The sequence below is a fragment of the Procambarus clarkii genome, chromosome 67 (assembly GCF_040958095.1).
Source record: "Procambarus clarkii isolate CNS0578487 chromosome 67, FALCON_Pclarkii_2.0, whole genome shotgun sequence".
Classification (NCBI taxonomy): Eukaryota; Metazoa; Arthropoda; class Malacostraca; order Decapoda; family Cambaridae; genus Procambarus; species Procambarus clarkii.
In genome coordinates this window covers 26,370,297-26,382,240 of record NC_091216.1, presented here as the reverse complement: position 1 = coordinate 26,382,240, position 11,944 = coordinate 26,370,297, and the positions used below count along the sequence as shown (strand labels likewise).

The following is an 11,944-nucleotide window of genomic DNA, read 5'->3' as shown; positions in this document are numbered from 1 at the left end:
ATAATATAATAATATAATTCACACATAATCTGCTGTTACGTATGTATAGACAAGCCGTCAATATGTTACCTGTACGGCATTTACTAATTTTTATATTGTTTTAATGCATTGAATTTAACATTTACTTTTAACATGTTTTCTTTTTAAAACATTATTGTTTCGTAAAGTCATCAGTGTTAATTTATTGTTCTAGAGTTTCATTATTACGTGTTATAAACCTGTTTAAATGTATAGACGTATATTTTTATGTGAATAGCATTATCGATACGTTGTAAATAGTATTTTTTATATCCTGCTCATTATTCAGTCTCACTTTCAAACAGTTGATTGCTGTTAAACCGAATATTTTCAATCAGTCGCAGGTTGGAACAGCTGTGTTCAGAAAACCATCTCGCCAAGTGATGGATGAGGAAATCAGAATTTGGACATTTGATATATTTCAAACTCCGGTAATCTGTTTATAAGAGAAAATTGTGTACATTAAAAAAAATATTCAACTCCCATATAATATAAAAGTTGTTTGGCTTTTCGTAATTCGACCGTTGAAGAATTTCTGGTCATAATTCTAACCTGTCACGAATACTATTTAAATATGAATTACATCAGCTGGTATATGTGATTACACTGGAGTTATTAATCTTACTCGGGCCTTTTTAACAGTGACTACGTTCTCTACTCACAATTGGAGATCCCAGGTTCGAATCCCCGGGAGGGACAGAGATGGTTGGGCACGTTTCCTTTCACCTAATTCACCTGTTCACCTAGGAGTAAATAGGTATCCCGCCAAACACACACCGAAACTACGACGTTGCTACAACGTTCGAACAAGTTTTAACACCTCCTAACCAGTTATAACAACCAATATATCAAGTTCTAGCAACGTTCTAATACGTCATAAACACGTTAAGCCAAGATGTAACAACTTTATTACAAGTTGTAACAAGCGGAAAATAGAGACAGTTTCGGTTTGTGTTTCCATACCCAGGAGCTAGGCAACTGTGTATGTGTGGGTTTGTAGACTGTGCACCCCTATAAGTGCTTAGAAACAGATGGCCTATCAGTATCGTATTTTTGTGTGTGCTGAAAAAAAAGACTTTCAAATCTAGTAGAGCAAGGCAGCTATACCAACGTCTTCATATTGTTTACATAACAAGTGATCTGACTACAAAGCTATGTGGTATGCCCTATTGGGGTTGTATAGCCAACTATTGTAATATTGTTAATGGTCTGGATAAAGGGGGGCATAGAATAAGAGACGATAATCGGCTGAGAATAACTCAGAGGAGAGAAGGTGCAAGAGTTTGTTCAGAGGGGAGAGTAAGATGATGAAAACGGGGAGGGGAGGTAATGAAGTGGAAGGGTGGAGGAGGTGAATGGAGATGTAGAAGGGCAGAGAGGCTCAATCTTGAGAGAACTAACTTTTTAATTGCGCATTATTAAGACTTCTTTAAATTAGTCGACGGGCAATCTCCATTAAGTCAACATTGAAGTTCCATCGCACAATTTATATTTCCAATATTTTCCACTTGAAGTATCATCATGCACCAGCTTGCTGCTTGTGTTGTGTAGGCACCAGAGAGTAATTTCTGCATGTAAGAAATACAACCGTTATTGTTTGTGCGGCCCGACTGCGTTGGATTTACATTTATTGTTTGGTGATATTTCTCGCGGAGTGCTCAGAATACAATGGTGGCCCTTGTAGTGTATCCCGGACCAGTGCAGCGTAATAGAGAGCAAGTCATCCCAGTTTATCGAAACCCAGGCTAGACCATATAGCACCACAGCCAAAAGTGTATTGCATAGGCAGACGAGGAGTCACAATAACGTGGCTGAAATATGTTGACCAAACCACACACTAGAAAGTGAAGGGACGACGACGTTTCGGTCCGTCCTGGACCATTCTCACAATCGACTTGAGAATGGTCCAGGACGGACCGAAATGTCGTCGTCCCTTCACTTTCTAGTGTGTGGTTTGGTCAACATCAATGTATTGCATAGCTTAGCGCGGAATACACTAGGGAAATCTCGTCTACGATATTTCCATTATAACCCAAGCCAGTCAAGCATAGACCAATCTAGCCCAAACTAGGGCAGCTTTGCCTAGTCCAGACCAACACAGCCAAACCAAAACAACTTTAACCAGTCAAGACCACACTAGCTCAACTCAGCATTATTAATTTAAGACTAGTGCAGCCTAACGTGACAGACCAACTGTGAAGCCTAGCAGACCAGACCGAAGCGTCGTCTATTAGCTACGATGTTTGACTATATATTTTTTAATCATTAGAAAAACTGCGACTAACTAAGCTTCACTGAACAAGTGAAGCTTAGTTCCAAATGGCAGAACGTTTACAGTGACTTTTTATTTTTAAATTGAAACGATAGTGTAACTCAGGTGGATAAATTGAGCAAACAATTAAGATTTTGTATTAACTACTTTTTACGTGGAATTTTTCAACAATAATAATGGTTTAATAGTTGTGAGTAAGCAACACAACGAACATTTTCGTGTTTCATTGAACAAGACGAATTATAATTAAACCAGTTTGATGGCTATCGGGATAAGATTGTTGAATGCACTTTAAATATTCAACATTTTCTGTTGAGTGACTAGATAAATAGCGATGACAAGCCACCAATGATTATTATTATTATTTTCCAAATCATTAATTGGTTTATAGAACGTCTTATGGCCACTGGAAAATGCTTACTAAGTTGTTGAGGAATTACAATTTATATAATACTACGAGATGAATTATAATTGTTGAAGCCCATAACGAGAATTAAATATCAAATTAAATTAACATTCAATCTTTATTTTCTTTATTTTTTGTGCTATATAGTCGTTGTGGCTTGGCACTTTACTCCACACAATTCCCTTTCCTTCTCCGGAACTATAGATCACTTTCTTTAGTTTGTTTTCAAACACGAGAATGTATACCAATGTTGGTATGGAAATTACATTCTGGTCGTCACTAGCTCCCATAATAGTTACCTGATTTACCTGAGGGGCAACTAACCCTAGTGGCCTCGACGATATCAGGAAGCCGGCGGCTTGTCGAAGGTCGCCCCACCATTTGGCTTGATGATCTTTTCCATATATATTTTATAACTCACCATTTGCCTTGATGATCTTTTCCATATATATTTTATAACTCAACACAGTTTTGGCAACTACAGCTTCGGCGAGTAGGCGGTTCCATGGGTTAATTACCTTATGGGGTGAAAAAGCATCTCTATGGAAATTATGATTTTTTAGTGTACTTAAAATAATGATAAACCCGTGGTGCTCCAAGCGGCAACAGTCGAAACTATCGACTCCTCTCAACTTCAAGTTAAGTCTCTTGAGGTTGTTGTTGTTGTTGTTATAGATTCAGCTACTGGGAACAAGTTCCAAGTAGCACGGGCTATGGTGAGCCCGTAGTGGACTTACCCGGCACAGGAGCGGGGCTCCGAGGATTTTGATAGTGCTTTTATAGATGAATAACGCGAAAGAAAACGAAATTTGTCAAAAGTAACGGGCTAACTACAATATAACTTCTATTATTATTATTATTATTATTATTTGCATTCAACTGAAAAAAAATCAAGTAACACCTCGGCTTGTGTGTGTGTGAAGGGTCCTCTATACCGAATAATTTTATCCAGTTGTATCTTATAATAATAATAATAATAATAATCTTTATTTAGGTAAGGTACATACATAAAGAGATTTACAAAGTTTGTTGGCTTTATAGATAGAGCTAGTACATACAATGCCTAAAGCCACTATTACGCAAAGCGTTTCTTATTTAAAGTTGAACACTACTGTGCTTTAGCAGGCAAAATGCTTAATAGTTTAATTCCTTTTTTTTTTGAAGAGTTGTGATAACATTTCGGCACGATATTATGACAAGCCTACAATAGTCGTGTTTTATTTGTGTAACAATAGTCGTATTGAACAAATGATAAGGGTTCCTTAAACGTTTTATTGCGATTTTATTGAATAATTTATATAGTTCCTTATTTATTTATTTATTTATATACAAGAAGGTACATTGGGTTAGAGAGAATACATAGCATAGTATTTACAATCTTGTAAAGCCACTAGTACGCGCAGCGCTTCGGGCAGAAAATAGACTGTTCTGATGTTCAAGGTATTTGCTTTGCGACATAATGTAGGTTAGTCTATGTGAAGGAACAATTCTAACACAGCAAGACCCTCTAAGCAGGTGGAAACAACTAGAAAAGAAAAATACTAGAGGCTATAGCGCCTGACAGCTGAGTGGACAGTGCTTCGGATTCGTAGTCCTGAGGTTCCGGGTTCGATCCCCGGTGGAGGCGGAGACAAACGGGCAAAATATTTCTTCCACCCTAATTCCCCTGTTACCTAGCAGTAAATAGGTACCTGGGAGTTAGACAGCTGCTTCCTGGGGGTGTGTAACAAAAGGGAGGCCTGGTCGAGGCCTCGGGGACGCTAAGCCCCGAAATCATCTCAAGATAACCTCAAGAAGATGGCTCGATTCACAGTTTTAAAATCAGATATAGTAAGGAAAAAGTGAATTATTACATTAGACGACCGACAACTGTAAATACTGGACCTAAGAATTGAAGATCGGTCCTAAAAGTTTACTTTTTTTTGGGTGGGGGGGGGGGGAGTTGCATTACAAAAACTTTTAAAACACAGTGCAGCATATTCACCTCTTGCCTTCGTGTCAAGGTAAGCGGTTCACTGGGCAGTAGAGCCTCTGATTCCTAGCGATTCTGGTGTAAATACCTAGGATATTGTAGCTTAGAAAGGAATGATCTATTTACCACAGGCCTGAAGGCTGTGCCTTGAAGAGAGAACACCCCCTGTATCGGATGAGAAGTGTGTGGTAAGAGGGCTGTTGCGTTAGTCACTTGGTCCAAGGTTAGTGCTAGTGTGGCTGCTAGTTGGTCCAAGGTTAGTGCTAGTGTGGCTGCTAGTTGGTCCAAGGTTAGTGCTAGTGTGGCTGCTAGTTGGTCCAAGGTTAGTGCTGGTGTGGCTGCTAGTTGGTCCAAGGTTAGTGCTAGTGTGGCTGCTAGTTGGTCCAAGGTTAGTGCTAGTGTGGCTGCTAGTTGGTCCAAGGTTAGTGCTAGTGTGGCTGCTAGTTGGTCCAAGGTTAGTGCTAGTGTGACTGCTAGTTGGTCCAAGGTTAGTGCTTGTGTGGCTGCTAGTTGGTCCAAGGTTAGTGCTAATGTGGCTGCTAGTTGGTCCAAGGTTAGTGCTAGTGTGACTGCTAGTTGGTCCAAGGTTAGTGCTTGTGTGGCTGCTAGTTGGTCCAAGGTTAGTGCTAGTGTGGCTGCTAGTTGGTCCAAGGTTAGTGCTAGTGTGACTGCTAGTTGGTCCAAGGTTAGTGCTTGTGTGGCTGCTAGTTGGTCCAAGGTTAGTGCTTGTGTGGCTGCTAGTTGGTCCAAGATTAGTGCTAGTGTGGCTACTAGTAAGTTCATAACATATCCTGGACCAACTGGATAATCTGTTCTTTCACACAATATAAAAATATTAGATTATGACCAAGTGCGTAAAATATTGTTTAATGTTTTAATTCAGGTTTTTTCAAATGCCATTTTTTATCACAATTCTCAAATTTCATATCTAAAAAATCTATTTTTCGAGTGGCAAGAATTGTTTTATTTGATAATACCGCGCGTGTCTAGCTGGCACCAGTTTTATCCTGGAAAACAAATGGTCTGTCGGGGGTCACAGTTTGTGTGTGGGGGTGTGTGGGGTTGGAGAGCAGTTGTGGCATTTGGTTACTTCAGGCGTGGTAGGACATTATTAGTTCGACCAATAACCTTGGTGACAGCTTCCTGTGTGTGTGTGTGTGTGTGTTGCTGCAGCTGGGACTATGATGGTGATGAGGCTACGGCCTCTCTGATGGCACGCTGACCGCGGTGTGGGAAGGTGATATCTGTGTGTTTCCATGAGGCTTCATAACTTGTATGTTTTGTGATGTAACGTTTGTGTGTGTGCTTTGCCACGAGAATATGGTCCCATTCATCCAGCCAGAGATGCTTTCCCCATATATATATGTTTTCAGTGAATCAGTATGTAGCAATCTTTATCCTAGTATTTCTGGAAGGAGGCGGTGGTCTTCTGTAGTGTGTGTTCACCTAGTTGTTCTCCAACAGCTGTTCTTTGAGGAGATTTCGGTGTTTTTATTACTGTTTCTCGATATTCAACGGATGTACTGATTCCCAAGCCCTTTGGGCTGTTACTTCTACACTTACTAGCTCATTTTCCACTTCCTTGCCACTCGGTAACGTAGAGTTACATATTAAACAGTCAGTTCATATGTGCGTTCCTCCCGTGTGTTCCAACCTCAAAAGTCGCGAGGATACAGGAAACTTGAGCAGAATGGATTATTGCGTTAAAGGTAATTACATTTACACTAATAAACAAAAATCGGCTGAATTCGTAAAAAAAATGGTATATGAAGATTATTAAAATACAATGTTAAAAAAACACACCAACATTGTTAAGTCAAGCTCGTAGCCTCTGTCGCCCATTTTAAAGCGAAGTAAACATTTGGCCGAGCGTCGCTTGGCGGGAAGGAGACGGGCGCATAATGTATATAGTCAACCCCTGTTTACTCTGCCTGTCCTCTTCAGTAATTTATATTTTATCGTGTGTATATATATTCTTTACCAGCCCATCCTCCTTTGGTATTATGTATAGTAACCATGAGGACCATGGTATGTATACCGACATACAACGAAATTGGAACGTAGAAATCCGAACTATTGAGTTGGACAAACCGGAAAACTAATTTTTTTTACTTGTGTTGCTTTGACAAATTAATCTATTCTAACCTCCCTAGGCCTAATAGACTATATCTGAGGCTTAATATAGTACATATGTACATTACTAGGAAGCCGGTCGGCCGAGCGGACAGCACACTGGACTTGTGATCCTGTGGTCCTGGGTTCGATCCCGGGCGCCGGCGAGAAACAATGGGCAGAGTTTCTTTCATCCTATGCCCCTGTTACCTAGCAGTAAAATAGGTACCTGGGTGTTAGTCAGCTGTCACGGGCTGCTTCCTGGGGGTGGAGGCCTGGTCGAGGACCGGGCCGCGGGGACACTAAAGCCCCGAAATCATCTCAAGATATCCTCAAGATATGTGTGCTATACTAGGCCTAGGAATATTAAAGTTTGTGTTTTAGTTTGGTTTATTTTAAAATAATTCCTTATTAGTCAGTATACTACTATCTAAGACCTAAGAACGTACGAATTCTGACTATTGACGATTACAATAATACTATCTAAACAGGTGGATGGGTTATCTTTACAGTAGTTTGTTTACTCTTGTAACTCATACTCATGTATGTGTATTCATTATTATTATTTACTATTTGTGCCTGCAGGATCGAACTCTTAGCTCCTGGACCTTTTACCGTATCTACTACATATATTTATTTTCACACACATGCACACAAGATGCTAAAATTGCTATCCACAATAACGTGGGTAATAAGTTTTATTCACTTGGATTATTGGAAATTCGAAATCTGGCCTTAAAATTATGGAATCATTGTCCTACTAACCAGGCTATAATACTACCGTCTTGGCCTGACTTCGAGGGCTACATGAATGCTTGCAAATGTTTAGGATAGACCCCCAACCCACAAATCTGAACGTGAAAGATACTAACTCACCACCACCACCATGTGCGCGGTGCGCGCGCTGTACCTACCAACTCTCGTCGCACTAACAGATGGTGGGAAACGGCTCTGGCTAGGTTGCATATATGTCGCATGCGAGGAGGGTTGAAATAGCCTAAGCTGCTCTATCCCTTTGAGATGTATTTGTCTCAATAAACGTACTTGAACGTGTGAGTATTTTTAATGCCACACATTCATGCTCCTTATTGTTGGAACTGCATTGTCCCACTTAGTCTGATAGATTGTCTCGATTTTCAAGATCTTTCTTTTACTAATGTCCCTCCGGTTCACTTGGCCCTCGATAAAATCCTCGGTTAATTCGATATCTTTGATGTCGCTCGGCTTGTGCACTTTCTGTTCTCGTATTGGCATCCTAATTGATATTTAGCGCCTTTTTGAATATCCTTCGAGACAGAGGGAGCTGCACAGTCTTCCCGGCCTGGTGCCGTCTTTTTGTTAATTACTTGTAACAATAAGATGTTACACTTCCTAGTGTCTTCCTCTTAAAGATCGCATTGGAGGGGCAGCGCAGGAATATACACTTATAAATTACATTTCGTCCCTTGCAAGTTTAGTTTACAATTAAGTTTCCACTGTTGTCGCTTCTCAGGTGTAGACGAGGACAGAGTATTCCCTCCTTTACACCTTTCAAGTATACATTTGCTGTGATCTAGGTATTCCATAGTTATCATATCGCTTTCAGATTTAATTTACCATTTCTTAGTTATTTTACCAATTTCCTAGCACCTTTTATATCCATCTGCTGCTCTATACAAAGAAAGTTTTTATGTAAACAATTCGCAAAACTTCATCTATGAAGGATAAGGAAAATGACCCTCATCAAACAAGTTTTATTTTATTTGCTATTACACGAGGTTCATAAAACACACAAATTTACGACTGGATATTTGGACAAGTTTGGCGATGGCTGCTCCTCTTGGGCGTTGGCGACGTTGCGAGGGAACGGTAGGGTAGATACGGGGTTTTAGGCAGGCGGATTGGTAACACTGACTCTGCTTTGAAGCACAATAGCAGTAGCTTACACACACACACACACTCACACACACACTCACACACACACACACACACACACACACACACACACACACACACACACACACACACACACTCACACACACACACACACACACTCACACACACTCACACACACACACACACACACACACACACACCCACACCCACACACACACACACACACACACACACACACACACACGAAGGGGGGACATGAACGGAAACTGGGGACAAATATCAGTCGTAGAGATGTCGGAAAAGAATTTCTTCAGCGTAAGGATCGTAAATAAATGGAATGGATTAGAATGCATTAAGCTGTCTTATGTTCGTATACTTTACGCAATTTGAAATGTCAATATGAGCAGAAAAAGGTGTGAAATGAATCATTAAAGTACTGATGGTCAACCCTAAACACACACACACACACACACACACACACACACACACACACACACACACACACACACACACACACACACACACACCTCAACACCTATTCTTACTGCGAGAAGAAATGATTAAACATCCACCTCTTGCCATTACTTGTATACGCTATTTGTTTGAATTGTTATTGAAGTTTCTCAAGCACAAACATCTGTTTTGCTGCGTTTTTGATCTCTAAGCGATGTCGCCAGGCAGGTTTTGGCGCGAACGCTGAGACGAGCTGGTTTTGGCGCGAACGCTGAGACAAGCTGGTTTTGGCGCGAACGCTGAGACAAGCTGGTTTTGGCGCGAACGCTGAGACGAGCTGGTTTTGGCGCCAAAGCTGAGACCGGCTGCTCACTTCCGCCTGGAATAATAGATGCTCAGGTGATTATTAGTCCTTCGTAATCTTTATATGGGATGGAGGGTGAGCAGGGAGAGGAGTGGACGTTTAAAAGAGGACGAGGGAAAAAGGGGTTGTTTGGGGAGAGGTAGTTTGAGGCTATTGTTATACTCGTGCTATTTTGTTCTTCTATTGTATTACTTTTCCTACGAGGACTACCTCTACAGTTGTATTAACTACCGCTACCGTTACACACCGCAATATGACGCAGGGCGACCTACCTGAAGCAGGAGATGGGGTTGAAGTAGCACTGGTGGTAGCGGATCTGCCTCTTGATGGTAGGCAACTCCCCTGGCAGGCCGGATAGAGGGACGAACATCCTCTTCCTCTTGACCTCCTCTCCCTGCTGCTGCTGCTGCTGCTCTTCCTCTGATAGGATCTTTTTCAGGGTGGGGACCTCCTGCAAGGAATCCTGCAGCTCCGACGCCACCCGGGCCAGGATCAGGTCTTTCAGTACGGCTATTTCCTGAAGAAGGAGCAAGGATGTGATAGCGATAAGGGCTGGGAGACTGTCAGGTGATTATACAACAGATGGCACTACGCCAGGATGGGTATGAAGAGATATCTGTGTCAAAGGACATTGAGAGGTTCCGAGATATCGATAAAGATGTCAAGACAAGAGCAGAAGGACATGAGATGATCGATATCAAAGAAGTCACATTCACCACCGATGTGTGTCGGGGTTAGGGTGTGTCGGGGTTAGGGTGTGTCGGGGTGCCAGGATTGACTATACTTACTGTCAATTGTGATCAATTTGGTTATGGTACTGGCTATAGGTTATGGTAATCGTTCATATAGTGGAGATTTGCGAGAAGCAGAAACAGAGCTGATAGAGCTGTAGGTGTCCACCCAAGTTTCTCTGCCAGTTGAGAACGCGCGCACTACACACCCTCCCTACACACCCTACACACCCTCCCTACACACCCTCCCTACACACCCTACACACCCTCCACTACACACATGTTGACCATCTATGACATTTTGTTAATTTTATTGTATTTTGCTTCTTCCTTCCTTTCGAAGTAATGAAGCCTTCCGTAGTTATCTTCCAAGGTGACATGTTGAGAAATGTTCCTTCTGATGTGGCTCCCACACTCACACACCTCTGCTGCACATTCCAACATTGGTCTGATGAACGTTGTCAATGATTTACATCCATGTAATTAAATGCGAACCTACAGCTGGCCAGCATTCATAACAGTTTGATGCATCATCATACCTTTTTGTGGAGACACGGTTTTATATCTGCCACACAAACTGTACAAAGACTGGTATTATATAAACATTTTAACTGGAGACTTTATTAAAAAAAATGATCTTGATGTTTTGGGAAAGTTTGCCTGAAGTTATCACAACATCCTGAAGTTATCACAACATCCTGAAGTTATCACAACATCCTGAAGTTATCACAACATCCTGAAGTTATCACAACATCCTGAAGTTATCACAACATCCTGAAGTTATCACAACATCCTGAAGTTATCACAACATCCTGAAGTTATCACAACATCCTGAAGTTATCACAACATCCTGAAGTTATCACAACATCCTGAAGTTATCACAACATCCTGAAGTTATCACAACATCCTGAAGTTATCACAACATCCTGAAGTTATCACAACATCCTGAAGTTATCACAACATCCTGAAGTTATCACAACATCCTGAAGTTATCACAACATCCTGAAGTTATCACAACATCCTGAAGTTATCACAACATCCTGAAGTTATCACAACATCCTGAAGTTATCACAACATTCAGAGGGCGGTGAATATTATTTAAAAATGCTTAGTTTTAATGTGTTGTTGTAAAGAGTCTTCCTTATCTCCCGTATTCCAGCATCCCGCCCGCCCATTTAACAGCACTTGGCCGCTATTAAGAGAGCCAATATTCCCGAATTCCAGCGCCGAGGGTGGAGCTCATAATGTACCATTATGAGCCAAGGGGGCCTGCCTCGGGCCAGGGCTACGAGAAGGTGGCCCTGGGGGCTACAGAAGGCTATGGGGAGGGGGCTACGATAAGGTGGCAGGAATATACTAAGGAGAACACTGAGGCTACAGACTCCTAGAGGCTACGAGAAGGTGGCCCTGGGGGCTACAGAAGGCTATGGGGAAGGGGCTACGATAAGGTGGCAGGAATATACTAAGAACACTGAGGCTACAGACTCCTAGAGGCTACGAGAAGGTGGCAGAAGACTACTTGTGGAGAGCTCAGAGGCTACAACAGGCTAGAGGCTCCTTCTTGCACAAGAGGTGAAGTGTTCAAGTGGAGTCCTCGGCCCTGTGGCCTCAGATCGTAGTATTAGCTTCATACGTAAACGTTAAGAGAATGCAGGACCCAGCATCGACGCGCGCGCTGCCAGAGATGGGACTGTTCTTGCCAAAGGCGAAGTCCTCTTTACTCTAATGTCTATACCCAGCC

The 11,944-nt window shown here is 41.7% G+C and overlaps 1 protein-coding gene across 3 annotated transcripts in view; it reads right to left on the bottom strand.

Annotated features, from left to right (window-relative positions):
- Positions 1 to 8,499: 8,499 nt before the first annotated feature.
- The window catches only part of AstC (Allatostatin C), a 44,568-nt gene continuing 41,123 nt past the window's right edge, over positions 8,500 to 11,944 (bottom strand). The window contains exons 2-4 of one of the 3 annotated variants that reach the window (XM_069310546.1): positions 9,745 to 9,989; positions 9,459 to 9,487; positions 8,500 to 9,402 (exon numbers count right to left, since the gene is read on the bottom strand). In XM_069310546.1, the coding sequence (XP_069166647.1) occupies positions 9,478 to 9,487; positions 9,745 to 9,989 (255 nt within the window). In that variant the 3' untranslated portion in view covers positions 8,500 to 9,402; positions 9,459 to 9,477. Of the gene's footprint in view, positions 9,488 to 9,744; positions 9,990 to 11,944 lie in introns of all 3 variants that reach the window. The other 2 variants (XM_069310545.1, XM_045757860.2) reach the window with 2 other exon arrangements.